Raw genomic sequence first — 25,873 nt, 5'->3', positions numbered from 1 at the left:
TGCACTCATATCATACGCAAGCAAAGTAATGCTCAATTCTCCAAGCAAGGCTTCAATAGTACGTGAACTAAGAACTTGCAGATGTTCAAGCTAGATTTAGAAAAGGCAGAGGAACCAGAGATCAAATTGCTAACATCCACTGGATCACAGAAAAAGCAAGAGAATTTCAGAAAAACATCTACTTCTGCTTCACTGACTATGTTAAAGCCTTTGACCATGTGGATCACAACAAACTGGAAAATTCTGAAAGAGATGGGAGTACCAAATGACCTAACCTGCCTCTTGAGAAAACTATATGCAGGTAAGATGCAACAGTAAGAACCAGACATGGAACAACACACTGGTTCCAAATTGGAAAGGAGCACGTCCAGGCTGCATATTGTCACCCTGCTTATTTAACTTCTATGCAGAGTACATCATGAGAAAGGCCAGGTTGTATGAAGCAAAAGCTGGAATCAAGGCTGCCAGGAGAAATATCAATAACCTCAGATATGCAGATGACACCATCCTTATGGCAGAAAGCAAAGAGGAACTAAAAAGCCTCTTGATGAAAGTGAAAGAGGAGAGTGAAAAAGCTGGTTAAAATTCAACATTCAAAACACTTAAGATCATGGCATCTGGTCCCATCACTTCATGGCAAATAGATGGGGAAACAGTGGAAACAGTGACAGACTTTTATTTTGGGGGGCTCCAAAATCATTTCAGATGGTGATTGCAGCCATGAAATTAAAAAATGTTTGCTCCTTGGAAGAAAACCTATGACCAACCTAGACAACATATTAAAAAGCAGAGACATTACTTCACCGACAAAGGTCCATCTAGTCAAAGCTATGGTTTTTCCAGTAGTCTTGTATGGATGTGACAGTTGGACTATAAAGACAGCATTGAAGAACTGATGCTTTTGAACTGTGGTATTGGAGAAGACTCTTGGGAGTCCCTTGGACTGTAAGGAGATCAAACATGTTAATCCTAAAGGAAATCAACCCTGAATATTCATTGGAAGGACTGATGCTGAAGCTCCAATATTTTGGTCACCTGATGCAAAGAACTGACTAATTAGAAAAGACCCTGATGATAGGAAAGATTGAAGGCAGGAGGAGAAGAGGATGACAGAGGATGAGATGGTTGGATGGTATCACGGACTTGATGGACATGAGTTTGAGCAAGCTCCAGGAGATGGTGAAGCACAGGGGAAGCCTGGCGTGCTGCAGTCCATGTGGTTACAAAGAGTCGGATATGACTGAGAAACTGAACAGCAGCAGTAACAAGGTCACTGAGTCAGAAAATGGCACAGAGCCAGGTCTCAAACTCAAGTGTTTCCATCTCCAGGTTCTGAACCTTCAACCTTGATTACTCACTGGTCTCTCTCTGTGTGTATCATGTGCTGTATGTACACACCTGATTAATTCCATCACACAATTAAGGATGGAGATCCAACCCCTTCTATCAAGGAGTTTATGTTTAACCACATACCCAAAGTCCCGATGATTTTGTAAACCTCACATTCCCATTGGTAGGCCTAGACAAGATGTCCTTTTGCTTATTTCATCATACTCACAGCCGCCAGTTTCAATACAGGACAGTTGGGAAGGGTTTCTCAATCCTGGCAATGTTTCCACCATCTTGGTTGTCCTCCGTTATACTTTCCACATTCAAATAATCAAGTGTTCACTTTTACAATATACTGAAGTTTCAGAAATGCTTTTCCATCCCTTATCATGAAAAATTTCTGAGTTGAGGAAAATAGGTGATATTATCATTTTTTAGATCATAGTCATAATCATAAAGGTAGGAGGAAGAGTTAGACTCCTGACTTCCTCTCAATATGAAAAAAAAAAAATGAAACTGCTAGGTAGTTTCACAGAAATGGAATAATGCAATACTGAAGTTGGAAGAGGTCCCAGAATGCCTGTTTTTCATCCACCTCATTCTACAGATGAGGAAAAGAGTTTCAGAGAGAACTGCCCAAGGTCACAGAGGCACTGTCCAAACCCCACATAGAAGCCAAGATGTTTCAGTCCATTTCATGTCCCCTTACCACCTCATGTCACCTCTAGGATACAAATGTTATACTTCGTGCACACACAAGGCTGTCAGAAGACCAGAAATTTCTCTAGCAGAAAAGCTCAAATCTCTCCAACTTCTAAATGGCTGTTACACAAGCCTGGCTGTGCATGACTTAAATGGAACACAAAATGAAACTTGCTGTAAAGAAAGTGGCAAAGTTGCTAACTGGTCCCTAAAGTCATAGTAACTAGACCATTTCCTCAGCGCTATTTGATTTCTCATTGTTTTTATGAGAATTGCATGGGTATTTAAAACTGCACTGCCATTGTCTGGCTTCATGGCAGAAATCTCGTCTCACCTCATCATCCTTCAGTCTCTTTTTTCCTGGGGTGGGGGGAAGATCCCCCTTTTCTGCCGATTTTCCTCTCCCTCGGGCGGTTACAACAAAAAACCAGGAGCTGCACTCAGGGACTGTGGCTTAATGGAAGCCCTGGCCTCGAGGATGGGGTCTCAAAGGCTGGGTCTCTACAACCATTCCTGTGGGCATCTAGCTGGCCTCTCTCAGAGGAGTCGGTGAGCCATACAGGTATGAGGAATCTGGGTATACTGACAGAGAGAGGGTTAGCAGCGGGAGATGACAGGGACTGGGATGATTGGGGACGGGTTCTGGGAACTAGAGCTGGTTTGGCAGAGCTGGTGCTGCAGGAATGCCTGAGAAGGCTAGGTCCAGGGGTAACTGGCCCCCACCTCCTCTCCACTTTCATTTCTCTTAAGATGACATTGAATTCTTGAGCATCTACTCCATGTGAGTACTACATTTTAGTTATTTTACTGAAACTTAATTACTTAACAGTGACTTAGAATCAGTTTAAGACTTGTGTATTATATTTTGAAGAGTTTTAAGAAAAGAATGCTTTCTATGTAGGGATCACTGTGTGTATACAATGTAAGAATTTAATCCTCAGGACTCCGTAAGATATACAATATAGGTGTTTTTTGTTCTGACAGAATGATACTTGAACCTGCCCCAGGTTGGACAGCTGGGAAACACTGAGCAGGACTGAATCCAAGATGCCAGTGTTGTGATTCTTGGATGCTGTGGTATCAAATGAAACCTGGGTCCTAGGAACCTGTACTGCCCTATCCCCATGTGCAGGTACTACAGGCAGACAATTTACATTTGCATTTTGGGATCAGCCGAGTGTAAAAAGGGACCCCTTTCCTGCTTATACAACAACTGAAACTGCCTGCAGAGCGTAAGTCTGTAAGTCTGCTTTAACCCTGTTCATAATATCAGCAAAAGTGAAACCCTTCTTGTTTTTCTTTTTGACACAGCGAAACAGACTATAAGTTTCCAAAAGGAAAAAAGGTAACGAACAACAAATAGAAAAGATTATAAAATAAGTACTGGATCCAAAGAATGAGTTTCAAATATTTTTTAGAAATCTTAGTAAAAGAAGGAAAGCATTTGGCCAATGCTCTCAGTTCCTTTCTTTAGATAATCATGTGAGGGACATGGAGTAAGGAAGGCTCCGAGCTGGCCCCCGTCCTGATTATGCTCAGTATCCTAGCTCTCCTGTCCCAGAGGGACCAGACTGCCCAAGTATCCAGCCCTTTCCAAGGAACACCAAACACAAAGTTAAAAAACAAAACCTGTTTTTGTTTCAAAATTCTTAGATGCCAGGGCCTTCTCTTCCTGTTCCATTCTACTCTCAGATTTATAGACAGAATCAATGAACAAATGAATCAGCCCTTTCCTGATTCAAGTTATCGTCCATCTAATTCTGGCTGGAATCATGTGTTGATTCACTCAAGAGCTCCATCTCCCACTTCTCGTCATGCCTCTTCTCTACTTTCCTCTATCCCAAACTTGGACAGGAACATCAATATTGTGCGGGCTTACAGTAACTATCACAGGCACACAAGAATGACCAGCTTATGCAAAGTCTGGGTCATTCTATCAGAGCAGCCACTTGGAAGGAGATAGGTTTCAATCATACATGAGATCTGTATTGAAATCTTTCCTTAGATAAAGATGGCTGTTCATTTTTATCAAGAGTGGTCCTTCCCTCATAAATGTGGGCACTTCATGCTCTTCGCTTTGCCACATCCGTGGCAAGCAAACTATTCATCTAGATCTAAAAGATTAACAGGAGTTAAAAAATGATCTCTGAACCTTCATGGAGATTTAAAACAACATTAAAGGGATCCTTTATGTGTGAAAGAAGTGACAATTTTTAGTAGAAGATTTTAGCACATCTGACATTACAAGGAGAAAGTGCTAACTTTTTATTCCGAACGTCATTTTATTGAAATCTGCTTTATACCTATAGTTTCAAGGGATTTTTTTTTTTTTTGGGTCAGATGATTTTTAAAAAATAAGTTATAAGGTGTGGCTGCTCTATTATTTAAAGATGCAGCTTACTAACCTAATACCTCATAAACTGGGTTGAATTCATATTTATGTGTTATATCAACATTTTAAAAATATACTGCTTTAATATAGTTTCCTCTAGTTAATGCATATATGATTATATAGGTGGCATAATTTGGGAATAAGGACCCATTTCATACCACAATTTACAAAGAAGGAGCTATTCAAGTAATTTTTATTTCCTTATAAACTAAAACCTCTTTTCTGTATTGCCTAGGGCTTTTAGCAAATTCTGATTCAGGATGTTTAAGTCCTCGCTACCTTTCAGGCATTGTTTTAGGCGCTTATGTATAGTATTTCATTTATTTCTCAAGCTCACCTTGGAAGGTGGTTTTTATTATACTCAACTCTTAGACGCTCAAGGGGTAATGAAACTTGAGGAAATTAGATGATTTACCCAACATTTTAACAAATCTCAAGATACAAATCCAGATCTACCCCACAAACTCTCACCTTAGCTGGTCCACATTACAGTGGGTTTGTTTCATTTTACCACTTTTACTTGTTGATTACTGTATAACAAATAAAAATCGCTCACTTAAAATAATCATTTTTCTCTTGAATCTGCAATTTGGGCAGGTTTTAGTTGGGAGAAGGTCTCTGCTCCATACAGCACCCATCAGCTGGGCAGACTCTGTAGGTATGGGGGGAAGTGGGGGTGGAGGGGGTGGAGACCTGCTTCTAAGACAGCTCCTCCTCCTTGCCCACAAGATGGTGCTACCACTCACTTGTCTTAAGGGATCTCTCCAGGGAGGTCTGTGTGTGCTTAGTCGCTCAGTCTTGCCCAACTCTTTGTGACCCCATGGACTGTTGCCTACCAGACTCCTCGGTCTATGAGATTTTCCAAATAAGAGTACTGGAGTGGGTTGCCATTTCCTTCTCCAGGGCATCCTCCCAATCCAGGGATGAAACCTGTGTCTCCTGCGTCTTCCCTATAGGCAGGCAGATTCTTTACCACTGAACAACTTGGGAAGCCTCCAAGGGTGACCGGGGTCTAAAGAACTGGTGCTTCAAGAGACAGAAAATTAAAGGGGCCAGTTTCTAAGAGCCTGGACTCAGAAACTGGCACTGTGCCATTTCTTCTGCACCCTGTTGGTCAAAAACAGCACCCAGATTCAGAGAGAAGTCCATTTTTCCACCTGTGAAGGGGAGGTATGCCAAAAAACTGGGAGATCCATGCGACAAGAACCTCGCAGCCTCACACTTTATAAGATTCCTATTCAGAGTAATTTCATTAAATTACGAAATTCGTATTTTACAAAAGGTTCTCATCCCCCTTGAGTTTGCAGATACATACTTATAGATGGTAGCTTCTCAGAGGTGGGAGCCTCTGGATCTTTCTACATTTCTCCTACATGTTCCTTTTTATTGTTATCATAATTGCTACTCTATATAGATTATTTGGGCTTCTGAATATTAAAAAACTCTATATAGATTATTTGGGCTTCCCTGGGCTTAAAAGGGAACTTTTCATTTTCATGTCTTTTCAGCATTCTCATCACGTGCAAATGGACCAGTTTCCCCGCTGGGCCCTCCACTCCAGTTCAGAGGTCTCTTTCTTAGATTAGATACATCCTGGCTTTTCCCTTTTAACTAAATTTGACCAGCTCATGCTTGACTGGGATATCCGATATGACAGTTTGATTCCAATTATTCCAACTGACCTTTGCATGCAAACATCCCCCTTACAGTGCTCCTATTTCTGACAGTTGTGTTGGTCTTACCTCCTAGATGGCTAAGTCTAAAGAATAAAGGGAGCAGTATGGACCTCTTACTTCCTTTGTAACTCTGCACACCAACCAGTTAGGAGTCTGGTCTATGCAATGCCTAGCCAATAAATATTTCAGCTGATGCTCAGAATAAAATCTGAAGGAAGTATACTCAGTGACAAGAAACGCTCTGAATGACATGATACGTAATGGATCAGATTAAGCTTTATGAAAGACACCCTTTCAATTTTGTGATTTCATTTCTGAGTTAGATTCTGTAATCACTCTTGGAATAAGACACCTGACATCTGGGCTTTGCTCTCTGTTTCAAGTGTACCCATGTCAAAGACTTTACAATACTCTGGAATGAAAATGAGATTTCAAGGAATTTCCTTGGAAGTGGGCATTATTCCCTTTGAATTGCATCCACAGCTGCAATTTTGTTTTTATTTTTTCATTAACTCAGTATTCAGTTCAGTAGCTCAGTTGTGTTCGACTCTCTGCAACCCCATGGACTGCAGCACGCCAGGCCTCCCTGTCCATCACCAACTCCCGGAGTTTACTCATGTCCATTGAGTCAGTGATGCCATCCAGCCATCTCATCCTCTGTAGTCACCTTCAATCTTTCCCAGCATCAGGGTCTTTTCCAATGAGTCAGTTCTTTGCATCATGTGGCCAAAGTATTGGAGTTTCAACTTCAACATCAGTCCTTCCATTTCTTTTAGAATGGACTGGTTGGATCTCCTTGCAGTCCAAGGGACTCTCAAGAGTCTTCTCCAACACCACAGTTCAAAAGCATCAATTCTTCAGCACTCAGCTTTCTTTAGAGTCCAACTCTCATATCCATGCATGACCACTAGAAAAACCATAGCCTTGACTAGACGGACCTTTGTGGGCAAAGTAATGTCTCTGCTTTTTAATATGCTGTCTAGGTTGGTCGTAACTTTCCTTCCAAGGAGTAAGCGTCTTTTAATTTCATGGCTGCAATCACCATCTGCAGTGATTTTGGAGCCCCCCAAAATAAAGTCTGATACTGTTTCCACTGTTTCCCCATCTATTTGCCATGAAGTGAAGGGACCAGATACCATGATCCTAATTTTCTGAATGTTGAGCTTTAAGCCAGCTTTTTCACTCTTTTCTTTGACTTTCATCAAGAGGCTCTTTAGTTCTTCTTCACTTTCTGCCATAAGGGTAGTGTCATCTGCGTATCTGAGGTTATTGATATTTCTCCTGGCAATCTTGATTCCAGTATTATACAAATCCTTTTCCTAATTATATAATAGCCAACATACTTTAATTTGTAGAATGAATTCTGTTTAACTGCAGCAAAATTATGTTATAAGCTAAATCTCTGAAGAAGTGATAGCTATCTTTAAATTAATATCACCACACTTTTAGACTGTACGTAACTCAACAGCTAGGATCTTTGTGAGCCATCTGCTACAAGATTTACTTTTATTTAAATCATATGACCATTAACAAAAAGACTTAAAAGAATTTGAGTTGAAAAGACCTGTCAGCGTACTTTGTCAAACCCAATTACTTTGTAGCTGAATTCCTGTTACTCTGTAGGAACGTCATCATTAACCATTTTCAAAGGTGTTTGTGAGTTTGCACTTTTTCTTTTTAGTTGTGTATTGCTGCATATCAGTTCAGTCACTCAGTCATGTCTGACTCTTTGCAACCCCATGAATCGCAGCATGCCAGGCCTCCCTGTCCATCACCAACTCCCGGAGTTCACTCAGACTCACGTCCATCGAGTCAGTGATGCCATCCAGCCATCTCATCCTCGGTCGTCCTTTCTCCTCCTGCCCCCAATCCCTCCCAGCATCAGAGTCTTCTCCAATGAGTCAACTCTTCACATGAGGTTGCATATCAATGTACCCCCAAACTTAGTGATTTAAAACAAATTATTTCTAGACAGATAAAGTGACTTTTTCCAAAGCCTTGCTAAGCACCCACCCTATGAAAGTATTCTGATATGCATATTTGCATGTAATTGCTGCTTTTACATTTAAGATATGTAACACCCTATTGCTCACTGTCTTCTCTTCTATTAAGATATTTCACAGTGATATAATTTGGGCTATGCCAAACTAGATATCCAATTTAAATGGTTCTGGGTAACTGAAGGCTTCCACCATGTACTAATGTTAAAGTGGAAATAAGTGAATATCTGTGTTAGGCCAGAAGCTCTTCTTCCCCTAACTGGAAGTTTCTTCTGGAGTGGAAGGCTCCTGGCCTCTCTTTCCTGTTTCACTTACCCTCCCCAGAGCTCAGGTGGGAAGTAAAAAGGTGACTTATTTGACTGGAAACTGTAGGAAGAATAAAGCAGGCAAACTTAACCCACCTGCTCACCCCTCTCCTTGGGGAATGGACCTGTTTGTTCTCGGAGAGTGTGGGTATGCTCCAGGCTCCAGGCTCTATGAAGCACACCCTCCCCGTCCCCTTCCCCACACCCCAATGTTGGGATGGAAGATTGTCTAATTCTGGTATTTAGTATTAGGAAATACAAAAATGCTCTGCATTATCTTTATCACCAGCAGTGGTGATAATTTATCTCCTATCTGCATAGCCTTTGGTCTTTTTTCCCCTCATTTCAGAATCTGCAAGGTTTTAGAAGGGTGGAATTTACAGACTCACTGCCAAGCCTTAACAAATCATCATCATCACAACTGTTATTATTAGCAATGCTTGTTGAGCATTTGCTATGCGTCAGGTTATGAATTTACTACATTTTCATGTATTATGTCATTTAAAACAGTTATGTCAAAGATACAACTGGGGGTTTCAGCAGCTTTTATAGTTGGCCATCATGAAAACCTCTCCTGCCTGCGTGCACATGTCTCTCCTGACATCATGAGATGGAGTCTACTTCCTAAGACTTTAAGATCCCTTTGACTCTGGTCTTACCTTGATGGGATGTAGGGAAAGAGATGTTCTGGGACTTCCGAGCCCAGGCCTGAAGAGGCCTGGCAGCTTCCACTTCCTTTCTCTGGGAAAGCAATCCCTACAATGAATCCAAATGATGAGAAAAAGCTGGAGTAAGCAGGTCCTCATGTAGGAGCACAGAGGAGCCAGATGCAGGAGTGAGAAATGGTAAATCACTGGTTTAAGTCACTGAATTTTGGGGTGAGTTGATACACAGGTGTGTATGCTAAGTCACTTCAGTCGTGTCTGACTTTGTGATTCTATGGACCGTAACCTGTCAGGCTCCTCTGTCCATGGGATTCTTCAGGCAAGAATACTTGAGTGGGTTGCTGTGCCCTCCTCCAAGGGATCTTCTGGACCCAGGGATCGAACCCGTGTCTCTTATGTCTTCTGCACTGGTAGACAGGTTCTTTACCACTAGTGCCATCTGGGAAGCCCCCGGTTGATACACAGCAATAGACAACTGAAACAAAATATGGACTTGCAGACAATCTTTAAAATGGCAACTAACATCACTGCTATGGTGTACAAGAGTTTTTAAAAATCAGTAGATGCTTTATTGGGCTTCCCAGGTGGCTCCTGGGAAGTTGTGTATTGTTGCATATCAGTTCAGTCGCTCAGTCATGTCTGACTCTTTGCAACCCCATGGAGTAAAGAATCCACCTGCAATGCCGGAGACTCCGGTTTGATCCCTGATTTGGGAAGATCTCCTGGAGGAGGACATGGCAACCCACTCCAGTATTCCTACCTGGATAATCCCACAGACAGAGGAGCCTGGCAGGCTACAGTCCACAGAGTCACAGAAAGTGAGATAAGACCGAAGTGGCTGAACATGCACGCAGCATGCACAGATGATTCGTTAAACCATAAAGTCATAATCTGTTTGTATACAGAGTACCTATATGGCCCAGTATTGGAGTGGATTGCCATTCCCTTCTGCAGAGAATCTTCTCGATCCAGGAATGGAACCTGGGTCTCCTGCATTGCAGGCAGATTCTTCACTGTCTGAGCCACCAAGGAAGTCCTATTAAACCATAAAGTCACAATCTATTTGTATACAGACTACCTATATGGCCCAAGGCACCCTTTCCATTAATTGTCATTCTAAATGAGCCACTTACAAAGGACAAACAATACCACCACCTCAGTACATCAGCTCCACTCTTATTCAAAAGGAGAAAAGCTCTTTGTGGAATCATCAAGATTATCCCTCTTTATTCCCTGTAGAGATCTCACCACCTCTTTGCCTCAGGTTCAATTATCCTGTAGAAGTTTCTACATTCTGGTTCTAGTCCTTCCTCTGGGGAGCCCTCCCAAACCCTCACTCTTGAGCCCCAAGCTGGCTTACTCCTCGGTGTCTTTTCACTTCTCTGCTCGTATTTTAGCTCTCTGCTCATCACATATATTTTTATCATTCGTGTAAATTCTGTGAGAGCAGAGACCTGGCCTGTTTTGCTATGTTGCATTCTTAGCACCAGAACAGCCCCCATAGGGAGTGGGTGCTCTGTGAACACCTACTGGTTGCGGGAGCAAACAAGCGCATGCGCCTGCTTCCTGCCAGATGCTGCTTCTCGGGGCTGAGGATCCGTTACCACACCTTTCACCCTCTCCCTTGGGGCAGAGCAGCTGGAGGCCTAGAGGTTCCTGGTCACATCTGTTGCCAGGGTCTATATGTAATCCCGCTCGGCCAGGGGGACACATCTGTATGAGATCTGGAGGGCTAGGGAAGCCAAGAGGTTCTTCTGTCACCAGCTGCGGTGGCTGACACGCAGGTTCAGCAGATAAGGGTACTTGCAGAAACCCCCCAGCTACCCAGTCCCCAGCGGTGTAGACTGGCAGTGGCTTCTACATTCTCCTGTCCTCTGGGTGACAGCTTTGGCAATGTGAACTAAATGTCCAATAGTGCCCCTGACTTTCACGTCTCTGACCCTTACAATTGTGTTTTTGGGGAAACATCTAGTTTCTGAACATATCTGGAATGGTCTTCATTTTTACTGCGGAGTTCTGACTGATGCCTTGGCAGATGGCATTCCTTAAGGGCAGGAGATGCCTTGTTCCTCGTGGCACCTCCATAGCCACATGGTGTTTGGATGACGGCAGAAACTTAGAATAATAGCAAATAATGCTTAACAAGTGTCCAGCACTGTTCTAAGTGCTTTACATCTATTAGCGTATTTCAACTACTCAATAACCCTCTTAGGCAGAGTTCTCTTTCAGAGATTATGAAACTGAGAACAAAGAAGTGAAACAACTTACTTAAGAAATCACTTCATTAAATGGTGGACTGAGGAAGAGTAAATCCCAGCTAGTCCGGCTCTCGAGTCTGTTATTGTTGTTTAGTCCTAAGTCATGCCCAACTTTTGTGACCCCATGGACTGTGGCCCGCAAGGCTCCTCTGTCCATGGGAATTCCAAGGCAAGAATACTGGAGTGGGTTGCCATTTCCACCTCCAAAGGATCTTCCCAGCCCAGGGATTGAACCCCCATCTCCTACTTGGCAGGTGGATTCTTTACCACTAAGCCACCTGTAGTCTCTCCTGCCTGAAAAATGTTCACTGAAGGACTGGAAGATTCAACTATTAAAATTTTAGAACTCATTTATTATAAACATCCTGAGTGCATTTATTGTGAAACAGCAGTTTGCAATATTCTCATTTAAGACTCTTAATTTTGAAAGATGTTTCAGCCTATCAAAAGCATGTATGTGTGTATATATATACACACTTCTTGTTGTGCCTAACTGTATTTTTTCCAATAACTCATAAAACAATGAAAAAAATTAGGGAGCTTGGAAATTAGCATTGTAGGAAAGGAAAGAAGAACCATGGTAAAGACTATTCATAAGTTTCTTGTGGCCTTCATGATGCATATCTTTCTGCTTCTTGTCTGAGAGCACAAGTTAAGGTCAATGGCCACTGGCTGCAGCAACTGTAGGGAACAGATCTCTTGTTATTGTGACTTCTGCCAACTGGAGAATAAAGTTTCCTACATAAAATTCCAAAGGAATGGGGAAGAGGGCTCTGCGGTGAAGAATCCACCTGCCGATACAGAGACATGGGTTCGATCCCTGGTCCTGGAAGATTCCACATGCCCTGGAGCAACTAAGCCCGTGCACCAAACTACTGAAATGCACAATGAATGAACCCAGGTGTTGCAGGTGCTGAAGCCCAAACACCCTAGAGCCCATGGTCTGCAACAAGAGATGCCACCGCCATGAGGGGCCCGCACATCACAACTAGAGAGGAGTCCCTACTCACCCCAGCTAGAGAAAAGCCCGTGCAGCAACGAAGACCCAGCACAGTCAAAAATAAATAAATAAAATTACTTTTTAAAAAGAAATGGAGAAGAGAGTCAGGAAAGATGCAAAGACAAGTCAAGTAAAAAACCTAAGCAGGAGTGGGCTCAGGATCTTATCATTAACATTGTGTACAACCTTCAAAGATGACCAGTGCACATATCTCTGTGTGTGTGGGAGTGGGAGGATGAACACCAAAAAAGGCACTAGAGATAGCTTTGTCTCCACTCCAGATGTCTCTCGACACACAGAGGGATCCACTAGTAACCCTGAATAGGGCTGGCATTTATCCCTCAGGGGAGAAGTGCCTTTATCTGATGGCTGCATTTGGAAGGAAAATTTGGGCACAAATAACCCAGCCCCTTCTTTCTCTCTTGTAAGTAAACCTGTCATTCTCAGCTCCTCCAGTCATACATTTTAAGGGGTCAGCTCTGTTCATGGTGGGGGAGGGGAGAGTCTGGTCTTTGTCCATCGCTATAATGACTTACTTAGTCTGTACAGTTCGGAGGCTCAGTAGTGGGAAACCCACTTTCCTAAAGTTAAAAGCTATATTTCCCAATAAGATATACAGCCCTTATTTGAAATGACAAAATCCCCCAAGAATCGAAAACAAAATTTTCCTTAATTCATTTGGCAGAAAAACCTGAAGTGACCTGACTCCTGGTGGCAAAACCCAACCTTAATGAATATGAAGCCACTGATAGTCCTTATTACCTCTCTTAAAGCTTTGCGTCCAATATAGCAGCCAATAGTCACATGAGTCTATTCAAATTTAAGTCAGTTACTATGAAATGACATTAAAAATTCAGATTCTTAGTCATACTAGCCAAGCTGCAAAAGCTCAATAGCCATATGTAACTAGCACTCTCACATAGGATAACACAGATAAAGACCCTCAGCACTGCAGAAAGTTCTACGGTACAGCACTTAGTCATGTTTTCTTATAAACACATTCATATCTGGTTATAGGATATTAGTAACAACAACATATGTATCATTTTTGCCCTAAATCTAAAAAACATGGAATTGTAAAATCACATCTGGCTCAAAGGATCACAGATAAGGAGTATTGGCCTGCTTCAGCTTTTATTACTAACAAAGGCAACTTTTTGGTTTTTATTCAGCTTTACATTTTATGTATTATTGACTAAAGGGCTGTGTCCCCCAAAGTTCACATGTTGAAGTCCTAACCCCCAATATAATGATATTTTGGGGTGAAACCTTTGGGAGATAATTAGATGAGGTCATAAGATGGGATTCTTAGCCTTAGAAGAAGAGACATAAAAGTTCCCTTTCTACCATATGAGGACGAGGCACACACTGGAGAGAGAAAGCCACAAGCCAAGGCACACCAAGGATTGGCATGAAAGTAGAAAGAGGCAGAGAAAGGTTCTTCCTCAGAGCTTTCCCGTGGGAGCACAGCCCTGTTAACAGCTTGATTTCAAGCTGCAGACTTCAGAATCATAAGACTGTAGATTTGTGTTATTTAAAGCCCAATCTGCGGTAATTTGTTATGGCAACCCTAGGAAATTAAGAGAGCGCTGGCACCAACAAGTGATGTGCTGTGGTAACAAATATCTAAGAAAGAGAAGCAACTGTGGAATAGGGTAGAGGCTGGAAGAGTTTTGAGGTATGCACTAGAAAAAGCCAAGAATGCCATGAAGGACTGATAAAGGGGACTCTGGTGAGAGCTCAGAAAAAGGAGAGTTGGAGTGACAGCTATTCAGAGAACACATAAATAATCATCACCACTATGGATGACAAAGCCCTTCAAAGGCCTTCTTGGTAGGAGACAGAAATGAGGAACATGCGCAATGTGCAATGGTGGACAAGTGATTGTTACAAAGTAGCAAAGAATTGGCTGAACAGTATTCTAGTGTTTTGTGGAAGACAGAAAGTTCAGTTCAGCTACTCAGTCTTGTCCGACTCTTTGCAACCCCATGAATCGCAGCATGCCAGGCCTCCCTGTCCATCACCATCTCCCAGAGTTCACTCAGACTCATGTCCATCAAGTCGGTGATGCCATCCAGCCATCTCATCCTCGGTCGTCCCCTTCTCCTCCTGCCCCCAATCCCTCCCAGCATCAGAGTCTTTCCCAATGAGTCAACTCTTCACATGAGGTGGCCAAAGTACTGGAGTTTCAGCTTTAGCATCATTCCTTCCAAAGAAATCCCAGGGTTGATCTCCTTCAGAATGGACTGGTTGGATCTCCTTGCAGTCCAAGGGACTCTCAAGAGACTTCTCCAACACCACAGTTCAAAAGCATCAATTCTTTGGCGCTCAGCCTTCTTCACAGTCCAACTTTCACATCCATACATGACCACAGGAAAAACCATAGCCTTGACTAGACGGACCTTAGTTGGCAAAGTAATGTCTCTGCTTTTGAATATGCTATCTAGGTTGGTCATAACTTTTCTTCCAAGGAGTAAGTGTCTTTTAATTTCATGGCTGTAGTCACCATCTGCAGTGATTCTGGAGCCCCCCCAAAATAAAGTCTGACACTGTTTCCACTGTTTCCCCATCCATTTCCCATGAAGTGATGGGACCGGATGTCATGATCTTCGTTTTCTGAATGTTGAGCTTTAAGCCAACTTTTTCACTCTCTACTTTCACTTTCATCAAGAGGCTTTTTAGTTCCTCTTCACTTTCTGCCATAAGGGTGGTGTCATCTGCATATCTGAGGTTATTGATATTTCTCCCAGCAATCTTGATTCCAGCTTGTGTTTCTTCCAGTCCAGTGTTTCTCACAATGTACTCTGCATATAAGTTAAATAAGCAGGGTGACAATATACAGCCTTGACGTACTCCTTTTCCTATTTGGAACCAGTTTGTTGTTCCATGTCCAGTTCTAACTTTTGCTTCCTGACCTGCATACAGATTTCTCAAGAGACAGGTTAGGTGGTCTGGTATTACCATCTCTTTCAGAATTTTCCACAGTTAATTGTGATCCACACAGTGAAAGGCTTTGCCATAGTCAATAAAGCAGAAATAAATGTTTTTCTGGAACTCTCTTGCTTTTTCCATGATCTAGCAGATGTTGGCAATCTGATCTCTGGTTCCTCTGCCTTTTCTAAAACCAGCTTGAACATCAGGAAGTTCACGGTTCACATATTGCTGAAGCCTGGCTTGGAGAATTTTGAGCATTACTAGCATGTGAGATGAGTGCAATTGTACAGTAGTTTGAGCATTCTTTGGCATTGCCTTTCTTTGGGATTGGAATGAAAATTGACCTTTTCCAGTCCTGAAGCCACTGCTGTTTTCCAAATTTGCTGGCATATTGAGTGCAGCACTCTCACAGCATCATCTTTCAGGATTTGAAACAGCTCAACAGGAATTTCATCACCTCCACTAGCTTTGTTCATAGTGATGCTTCCTAAGGCCCACTTGACTTCACATTCCAGGATATCTGGCTCTAGATGAGTGATCACACCATCGTGATTATCTTGGTCGTGAAGATCGTTTTTGTACAGTTCTTCTGTGTATTCTTGCCACCTCTTCTTAATATCTTCTGCTTCTGTTAGGTCCATACCATTTCTGTCCTTTATCAAGCTCATCTTTGCATGAAATGTTCCCTTGGTATCTCTAATTTTCTTGAAGAGATCTCTAGTCTTTCCCATTCTATTGTTTTCCTCTATTTCTTTGCATTGATCCCTGAGGAAGGCTTTCTTATCTCTTCTTGCTATTCTTTGGAACTCTGCATTCAGATGCTTATATCTTTCCTTTTCTCCTTTGTTTTTCGCCTCTCTTCTTTTCATAGCTATTTGTAAGGCCTCCCCAGACAGCCATTTTGCTTTTTTGCATTTCTTTTCCATGGGGATGGTCTTGATCCCTGTCTCCTGTACAATGTCACGAACTTCATTCCATAGTTCATCAGGCACTCTATCTATCAGATCTAGGCCCTTAAATCTATCTCTCACTTCCAATGTATAATCATAAGGGATTTGATTTAGGTCATTCCCTGCTTTCTTCAATTTAAGTCTGAATTTTGTAATAAGGAGTTCATGATCTGAGCCACAGTCAGTTCCTGGTCTTGTTTTTGTTGACTGTATAGAGCTTCTGCATCTTTGGCTGCAAAGAATATAATCAATCTGATTTCAGTGTTGACCATCTGGTGATGTCCATGTGTAGAGTCTTCTCTTGTGTTTTGTGGAAGACAGAAAGTGTTTTATGGAAGACAGAAAGTAGAACCAATGAAACAGATAGTTAGCTAAGGAGATTTTAAAGAAAGTTTTGCAGGAGTACCTTGGTTTGTTTATAGTAAAATGAGAAAGAGAGATGAACTGAGGTACTAATTTTATTAAGTAAAAGGGATTCAGAACTTGATGATCTTGAAAGCTCTCAGCCTATCCATACTGCAAAAATATGTGGAGGTATGCTCTGAAAAGAACAGTAAGGGTGTGGTCACACAACCATTTGGTAAAGAAATGAGGATGGGTGTGAACCATGGGCCCCTCCCCCAGCAGAAGCAGGGCCAGTGTGAACTGGTGGAGACAGGATGACAGAAAGGGAGGCTGTCAGATCTACAGGACTGGACCACAGGGCTCCTGCCTGTGAACATGCGTTATTCTTCAAGACAGAGGAAGAATGATCCCAAAGATTCAGAGAGCATCAGGGCTGCTTCCTTGGTTTCAAAGCTGAGGGATGGCATCTCCTGGAGTTCAATAGGAGAGGTGGCCTCTGCCTAAAGCCTTGGAGGCAGGGCCTCCTGGGACTTTGGTGGGTGACTCCTTCCTTGCAAAGTCATAAGAGGAGGGACAAACACTCTAGTGGGTCCAGAAGGCAAAGCATCAATCCAAAATGGAATATTCTAGAGCCGTAAGACTTAATGGTATTTGCCTTGCTGGGTTTTAGACTTGCATGGAACCCTTCATCCCTTCTTTCCTATTGCTCTAGTTTCTCCCTTCTGGAATGAGAAACTATATCCTACACCTGGCCCCTCATTGTATATTTGGAAGCACGTAACTCATCTAACAGCCTCACAGCTGGAGGGGCGTTTTGTTTCAGGATGAATCCTATCTGGAGTCTCACCCCCGAATCATTTGGATGAGACTTTGGGCTTTAGAGTTAATGCTACTGTTTGCAGCTTTGGGATGGAATAACGTACTTGGTGTGCAGAGAGGACATGAATTTGAGGGATCAGGGGCAAAGTGGTATGACTTGAATGTTTGTCCCACCCCTCCCCCCAGTTCATATGGTGAGGCCCTGACCCCCAATTTGATACCTGGAAGTGAGGCCTTTGGGAGGTAATCAGGTTTAGCTCAGATCATGAAAGTGGGGTCCCCATATAAAATCAATGCCCTTGTATGAAAAGGAGCCTTGGGTAAGACTTGAAGCAGAGAAGAGGTGTATTATTTAACAGGCCTCTCAAATTTCAGTCATAGGGAGAGAACTGTGATGGCTCCTCTCCTCCACATATTCATGGACAATTCAATCCAGAATAATCACACTGGAGAATTTTTATGTGTTTTAGAACCACTGTTCCAAGGAGGTATAAGTGCCATTCTGGCAGAGAGACAGTGACTAAATGACTAGAAAAATTCCAAGGATTAATAAAGATGCCACAGATGGGACAGCTACATTGGTGGGAGGTGGGACTAGATGAGATCCAAAACCCGTCCACGTAGGAGAATTGGGGACAGTTACAGCCTCCCTCATGCTGGTTCTTATCCAGTGTCTATCATAAGGTGAGAACAAGTCAGATGTGGATATACTTCTGAACAGGAATATGTTCAAAAAATCTTGACATTTCCTTGAATGCTTGTAAAGCTACCTTTTCACAGGGGTACAGTGGGTCAGGGCAACCATGGTCCCTTCCTGCTATTCAGCTTCTTGGGGCTGTCAGGCTTCAAAAGGAAGACCAGAATTACTGACTATAGCCAGCTGATTTTCTTGTCCATATGAGTGTAGATATTTATAGAAATTGGATGTGAATCTAGGCTAGGCCAAAGAGTGTCCTGCAGGCTCCAGCTTATTTCATTCTGCTAGTTTAACCCTGTGCCTCTGTTTTCTCATCTGTAAAATAGGAAGAACACCCTCTTGTCCACCACCCTTTGATGGTGTTTGAGAGCAAAACCTGAATGAGCCAATCTATGTTCTAAAGACATGTATTATTTTAAGTACTGATAGGGAAATGCCATACAAGCCTTATAAAGCAATCAAAGGGAGACCCTTGCTGGATTCTTAAAAGTACTGCTATGAGCTCACAGAGAGGCTTTTATTTAGAGCATAAATTGGATTTCCGCTGGTAAAGGAAAGCATGAGATAATATTCTCTGTCTTAATTTGACAGTGGAGAGGCCCCTGAGTATTGGCCAACAATCTAATATTGGATCACACCAAAACACAACCATTTGCTTCCTGAGTCATATCCATAAAGATCTTGCAGTAAAGTGCTGTCTCGGACAGAGCATTTATGGAGATTGCAAAGCCCCATGTTCAGGCTCTAAAAAAAAAAAATACCCATCTCCATCTTTTCCATTTAATATACCCTGGGGTCTCCTTTTGGGATAAAACTTGAAGTCCTGCCCCTATTGCAATTTCTCAGGGTAAGATTCACATTTCTGGTCTTGTAAGATAAATGTGCAAGTCGCCCAGCTCAGTGACCAGAAGGCAAGATCCACCCCTCCCTCTTATTTGCTGTCCTAAGATTAATACACACTAAAGCTTCTATTTCAAGAAACTTCAGAATTAACAGAATCATGTGTACAAAGGCTTAAGAAAAATAGCATTAATGCTGAATATTAATTCGATATTAATCTTACATGATAAAAATTCACTATCACTGATGTTTTAGAATTTTTTACAAATTTAAAGAAAGGTAAACTACTGATGACATTAACAGACTTTCATTGTACTTGAAAAACAACTTGTTTAAAGAAAAATATTACTTAGTTGGTTTTACATCAGCACATTTGAACTCGTCTCACGAGTGGTTTTTTTCTTTTAGCTCAGGAAAATGAAAATTTCTCGAAAACTTTAAAATGGTTTTAGCTATATTTTTAAAAACAACACCAAAAACACTTAAGTTGTAGATTTTCTTAGGTCCTGCAACGGGTTGCACAGCTCCACAGTTTTCTTTTTCTAGATTTAAGTAAAAAACCCTGTAAGACATATTTCAAATGACAAGAATTTTAAACAATGTACTGCAGTTTCCCTAAAGCCACCTTAATTATTGAGTTCCATGAAACACAGCTGTAAGCTGATAAACGACCATTCACACCCTCTCTGAAAAGTGTACAGCATTTCGAATACTCATCACTGTGGGTTATCTATATGATTCTTTTCCCAATCCTCTTTTCATAATTCGTACTTCACCCGAAATTGCTGCTAGTGTTTTTTTGAAACAACTTTTTTGAAACATATTTTTTATTGGTCCTCTGAATGCTTTTCACAAGCAACCAGAGCCTTGGGCTTTCACAAATGATGATTCTATCCAATGACTGAATAACTTTGTCAGACTCAAGGCTTGATAGAGTGCAGCAAAAGTAAGTTTGCGATAACAAACGTCTATTTAAGTCTTCTATAATCTCATTTTAGGGTCAAACATTTTTTCTAGAAAAGAGCAAGTTACAGTTTTATCCGGCCCAAGTCAAATGCATTCTACCTTGTCTTCACTTACTGAGAATAAAAGTTAACATTTAGGACTGAGAACAGAAAGGCAGAGGATGAGCAGGAGAGAGAAACTAACTACGCAGGGCTCAGTCGCTGTGATTCGTGAATGTAATAAATCAACAAGTTTTCATTTTAACAGCTACCAGGTGCCCAGCCCTTAGCAGGAACACGACTGAGAAGGCCAAGTTCTAGACCGGGACGATCCAGCCCAAGACCCAACCATAGAGATGAGCTCATCCTGAACGCTCCACCTTGAAACCAGCGCCGGGCTGAGCGCCAGCCTGTTTTCGGGACCGCAGAGCACACTTCCCCAAGACCTCCGCAGATCTTGGGTTCGCAAGGGTCTCCTCTAACCCTCAAGACCAAAGGCACCACTAGCACACCGGCAGGAGGCGAGGCTCAGAGAATCCTAGGCTCCCACTTCGCCTCGGCCTGAACAAGTGGCTAAGGAGGGAGCCCCCATTCAGGAATCTATCGCGGGGCCGAGAAAATTTATTTGCGTTTATAACCTCCGAGAAGAAACCGCTGAAGGAAAGAAAAACGAGATGGGGGTGGGGTGGCAGGATGAAGCTTCCAGAAGCGTCTGTTAATTTCTCCGGTATTTCTTAGACCGACCGGCAGAAATAATGCAGGGGGCGAGAAATGGACGTCCTAGGCAAAGTCAGCAGGCAGAAGAAATGAGCCAGGGAAGGAGAAAAGTGATTCAAATGAAATTCCCACGCGCGCAGGGCAGCCTCGGTGTGGTCAAGAGGCAGGGAGCGCGGGGGACACCCGGTACACCTGCCTGTGCCCTGGCACTTTCTCGGCTCCCGCCGCGCAGACGGACAAGAGCAAGCGAGGGACATACCTTCGGGGTTGGCGCTGATGAAGACCCGGACGCTACGGCCGGCTGGCACGAGGTGAGAAGGCAGGGCGGTGAGGTTCCCGGAGAAAGCCGCCCGCCGGAGCGCAGAGTCCCGGGGACAGGGCAGCTTGGTGCCCGCGCCGGCCGGCCACATCGCCCTTAGGGAGGAATAGATGCCGACTCCTGCTCTCGGGTTACTGCCCGCGGCTCCGCGGAACGGTTAGGTAGATTCCCGCGCCGCTCAGAGCCGCTCGGAACCCGAGGGGCCGCGGGAGAGCTCCGTGGCGCACACCACCGGCCGGCGGAGAGAGGCCATGTGGACCCTCCGGCTCCTCTCGCCGCCGCCTCCGGCCCCTCCGGGCGTTCGCCTTCGCTCGCTGCCCCGGCTTAGCGCAGTAGCAGGAGGGAGCTGGAGGTCAGCGTGGCGGCGGCTACGCGCGCGGCGCCCCTTTGCGCCGGGAAGCGCCCGCGCCGGTCGCCGAGCCCGCGGCCATCTCCCCGCCCGCGCCCGTTGCGGGAGGAGGGGGCAGACAACGCGGCCGGGATGGAGCCGGCAAGTAGAGCGGACCAAACTTTATCTACAAAAGGCGTCTGGACTTTACCGCCAGCTGCCTCCAGCGGGGCGCAGGAATATCCCGCGACTTAATTAAACGGCGGCTGGGGCGCCGGGGTCTCGGGCTGCTAGGGATCTCCCGGGCTTCTCTGAAGGCGAGCCCGGGCGCTCCTAGATGCCTGCTCAGTGGAGGACGAGAAATTAGCTCGGGGTTTTTGCTACTCCTCCTCTAACTCTACTAAAGGTCATACAAGCTCTGAGGATCTTCAAAAACGCACGCGTGCTGGCGTCTGCGCGTTTTTGCCTAAGTGCTGGGAATTCCGCCTCAAAGTTAGACGCACCGCGGAGCCCGGACCCCCAGGGTCCTAAGCACCAAAACTTGGGACCGTCTGGGGTGTCCTGGAGGGAGTATCACCGTCGCCCTTTTTCTTGGCGCAGGTGGCAGCGTCCTGCCGGTCCGCTCGCTCCCCTCGCGCAGCAGAGCGGGGGTTCTTATAGCGAAGCAGCGCTGCTCACGTGCTCCTCGCCGCGTGGTCACGGAACCCTTCCTCGCGCTGATCTCCGCGGGGAGTCCTCCCGAGGTCTCTAAGGCTCCAGGGGGGTCCTTCCTGCCCCCGCCCCGGCGCATTCCCGGGCCATTCCGCCAGAGCCGAGGCTCCGGGACCCGCCGGAAGGGAGGCTGGATGCCGGGAGTCCCGCGCGGCCTGGTGCGCGCCTGGGCACCGCAGGCTAGTCGGACTCCGGGGAGCGCCTCCCAGCGCAACGTCCCGCAAAGTGCCGGTGGCCGCAGATTGGCGCCAGGTGCGAGAGATCAGAGTTGACATAGGGCAGCTTTTCCAAGTTCGTGCAGTGCGTGAGTTGGCTTTACCTGAAGCGGATCTAACATGGCCAGAGCGGTTGCGGGGCTGTAAACCAGGGGTCGGGGCTTGAGGTGGACAGTGCAAGGGGTGACAAGGGATGCAAAGGGACTGAACCTAAAATTGCCATCTCTGGGCCACACTCCACTGCACCTTCAAAATACTGCAAATCCCAGGGCACGCAGGAAGTGGGATTGTGAGGTGGGGTAAGGGAGGAGGGTGTTCTGGAACCTTAACTGGAGTTTGGTCTCCAAACCCCTGATGTTGAGCTTTAAGGCAGGAACAACTGTGTTTTAGAGAGGAAGAACAGCTTTTCCAAATCTTTGAGATTGTGGAGGGGGCGGGTGGGCACGGGGTGAAGACAGCCTCAGCTGCCAGCTTTAGCCTCTGGCCTGGGGCTTCTGCTGTAGGCAGCTCCTGGCGTGCACTTCTTCTGGCCCCTGGTGGTGGCAGTGAAGTCCTACGCACCGCTGCACCAACACACACTTTCGGGGTAACCATTTTGAAGAATTGGGTCTCTAGGTTTTTAAGGCTGCCTATTCAGTACTGAGAACCTGAGGGCAGGCAGCCGTTCTTACTTTGTAATAGTTTGATGAAACCAATAAAGAGACCTTGAACATGCCCACGTATTCATTCAACTGATTTCCATTTAGCAATTTATCTCCTTCCTCTCTCCAGCCTCATTACTCCCAGGTGGGGACATTCTCCAGCAGGAAGGGGAACTGTCTGAAAGCGCTCCTGAGGTCCCAGGAGGTTTGGACTGGGCTCTCTGGAAGAGGTTATGAATATACAGTGTCTATTACAGTATCATTCTTTATGAATATATAGTATTTGTTGCTGGAGAAAGGAGCCAGGACCACTTCATGCCACGTCTCAATGTTGTTTTATGGTGCAGAGTTGCCAGATTGTCAAGGACCTGCCTGCCTCCCTTTCTCCCCGCCCCCCCCCCCATTTTGTGGTTTCTCTCTTCAAAATCAAATTAGTGTTTGTGTCTTCTGACCTTTGTTTCAGATCTCAGAGTATTTCATTTTCATAGGATGACTTTGAGATTTTTGGCAGCCTCTGTAACCTAATTAACTGTTCTAGAGAGGCCGAAGTTTAGCATCTGCCAGTATCACTGCAGACCAAGGATGCAGAGGAGAGAGAATTTAACAGTATCTATGGGGCCAAGCTTCAGAAAGCTCCCAGCACAGTACAGCCAGCTTTGCATTAGGTAGAGCAGGCTGCTGTCTTGGGTAATCCGGGGTTTCTACATGAGGACACAGGACCTCCCCGCCACAGTACACACAGACAGGCACACCCATTTACTTCTTCCATCCTGTCTCTTGCTGATGTCGGGTAGCCTAAAACAAGAGTCGTTCATTAGCATGCAGATGGCATAAGGGAAGAGTCACTCATGGTGCTAACACTTTGTTATGAATTAACTAGATATATTTCCTGCCCTGTGGAACTAACTGTAGGCTATGGAAGTGGAGAGTGGGGAAGGAGAGAAACTGGAAAGGCAAGGGAAGTGGGCATCAATGCGGTAAGCAGGTCCTGACTTACAGTGTCGAGATTGCTTTATCTGTTTAAAATACTTTACAAACATGTTATTATTACTCCCATTTTACGTACACAAAAGAAACCCAAGTCTCAAAACGGAGAAATGACTTGTCCAAGGTCATGTAACTAGTTAATGCCCAGGCTGGAATCCAGGCTTTGGGGCCCTGTTTCAGTAATCTTTGCAGTACACCACCTCTGTTTTCTAATTTTGCCCAGGTCTTGTCCTGGCTGACATCTTAAGTAACCTGAACAATAGGTGTTCAGGCCTGTGTTCACAGGTGTGGAAGACTGGTTATTATAGACCAAAATATGAAAGAAGGTCTGCCACAAGATCACACGAGACTAGACTCTTCCAGCTTTTATCTGTCGATCTGTTGTTGATCTTCCAGTTGTTGATCTGATGACAAAGACTTCCAGATTCCTTGTTGTCTTTAGGTCCTGTTTTTGCCTCATAAGACCACAGGTAAACTCATATCATCCCTCAAGCTGGCTGGAGCACGTGGAAGAGCACCTGGAAATAGAAACTGGAAAATAAAAGTGGACTCGGGGTCAAACTTGTGATCAGGAAGAGGGATTCCCCTCTCTGTCCTCTCACTCACCCCAATTAGCAGACCAGAGGACCACAAAGAGGTTCCTATCTTTATAAAATAGTGATGCCAGCCCTTGATAAAAAAAGGGCTGCTTGAAGGTAAAATTACTGCTACATTTATTCTACTCATAATGCTAGAAGTTTCCTTGTGGTCAAGGAATTCAACTCCTGTCAGTATATAGATGATGCCCCCCCCCCCCAAAGTAATTTTATAGAACAGAAGGAAAAAACTATAATAATATTGATATGCTAAACATCTGTAAGCTAGACACTAAGACTCTATATAAGGCTTTTAATGGGTATCTCATTTAATCCTGCTGGATCCAAGGTCTGGGCCACATACCTCTCTTATCTCTCCATACCTCTTGTGATGTATGCGAAGGTTGCTTGTTCCAAAGTCAGTGGTATGCCAAAGTACCTCATCTCCTTCCCTTCCACATGAAGCCTGGTGGCTTTTCACCCAGCTGCATGGCTGTATCACCTGTTCAGTTCATCTGACTTAGATGATGGGGGTGTTGATTGTAAAGGACATAACCAGAGTCCCTGTGACTGACTCTGACCCAGCAGAAGAAAGATCCAAGTATTTACCTGCCTGTACAACAAATATTCTGGCCTGGATGCTTCTGGGCCAGTGTTCAGCATCTATCCTATTGTGGATAAAAGTGGAAATAGAACTCCTAGTGTTATAAAGATGACCAATAAAACACATACTATTCTATTTCATAAAATCTAGCTGTTGAAGCCAACCATGTGTTTTCGTGTTTCTGAAACTTATAGAAGAGTACATTAGACTTAATGTTACATAAATTGTTCACAGTGGCTCCCTGATAAGGGTGATACATATTTGAATCTCTTTGCTAAAGTGAGAAATGGGTTACACAGGGCCATTGAAACAAGGAGTTCATTTTCCAAAGTTCCAGCTCAGGATATCATCCAAACCATCAGGAACCCACTTGTTTACAAAATGGAAATTTTCAGTTTATGTGAGAATTTGTCAGCATAATAATTTGCCAACAGAGATGGTTGATTCAGAGGTGTCTGCAGCATGATAGAATTCACAGCAGCTTGGTTTTAAATAAAGTTACACCTTTCTGAAATTGCTATCTGATGTTTTCATGACTCAGAAATTCTAACTTTATATCCACCCCCTTCCAAATCTGTTTAATGTATTTTTTGAGCCTTCTGCTTCTTGCAACCTTCTAAACAGTTACATTGTTATGATAGCACAATGCACATCATACAAAGTAGAAGAAAGTAAGGTAAGTTTCTGAATAAAAATTTGAAGATTAGTTTATATTTCTAAATTAAATGTTTTATTTTTGTATTATGATCATCAAATATTTTTCCACCTCATGACATTAGTCACAGGTAATGTTCCGTTAGACACTCTCTTCTTCTTCCATCATCTGATACTTACTTAGAGAATTACTTTTTACAAAGCACTTTCATACCTGTCAACTCATTTTGACTCTAACCCTGTGAGGTAGGTTATGGATAAACTAT

General features: G+C 43.9%; 1 protein-coding gene across 1 annotated transcript in view; it reads right to left on the bottom strand.

Moving 5' to 3' along the window:
- Positions 1-20,983, bottom strand: part of NWD2 (NACHT and WD repeat domain containing 2) — a 250,139-nt gene extending 229,156 nt beyond the window's left edge. Inside the window, exon 1 of the mRNA XM_040237996.1 lies at positions 20,833-20,983. Within this exon, the coding sequence (XP_040093930.1) occupies positions 20,833-20,983 (151 nt within the window). The remainder of the gene's footprint in view (positions 1-20,832) is intronic.
- Between the last annotated feature and the right edge of the window lie 4,890 nt (positions 20,984-25,873).

The sequence above is a fragment of the Oryx dammah genome, unplaced genomic scaffold (assembly GCF_014754425.2).
Source record: "Oryx dammah isolate SB20612 unplaced genomic scaffold, SCBI_Odam_1.1 HiC_scaffold_3, whole genome shotgun sequence".
Lineage (NCBI taxonomy): Eukaryota > Metazoa > Chordata > Mammalia > Artiodactyla > Bovidae > Oryx > Oryx dammah.
Note: the sequence above shows the minus strand (reverse complement) of the source record. Positions and strands in the feature narration are given on the sequence as shown.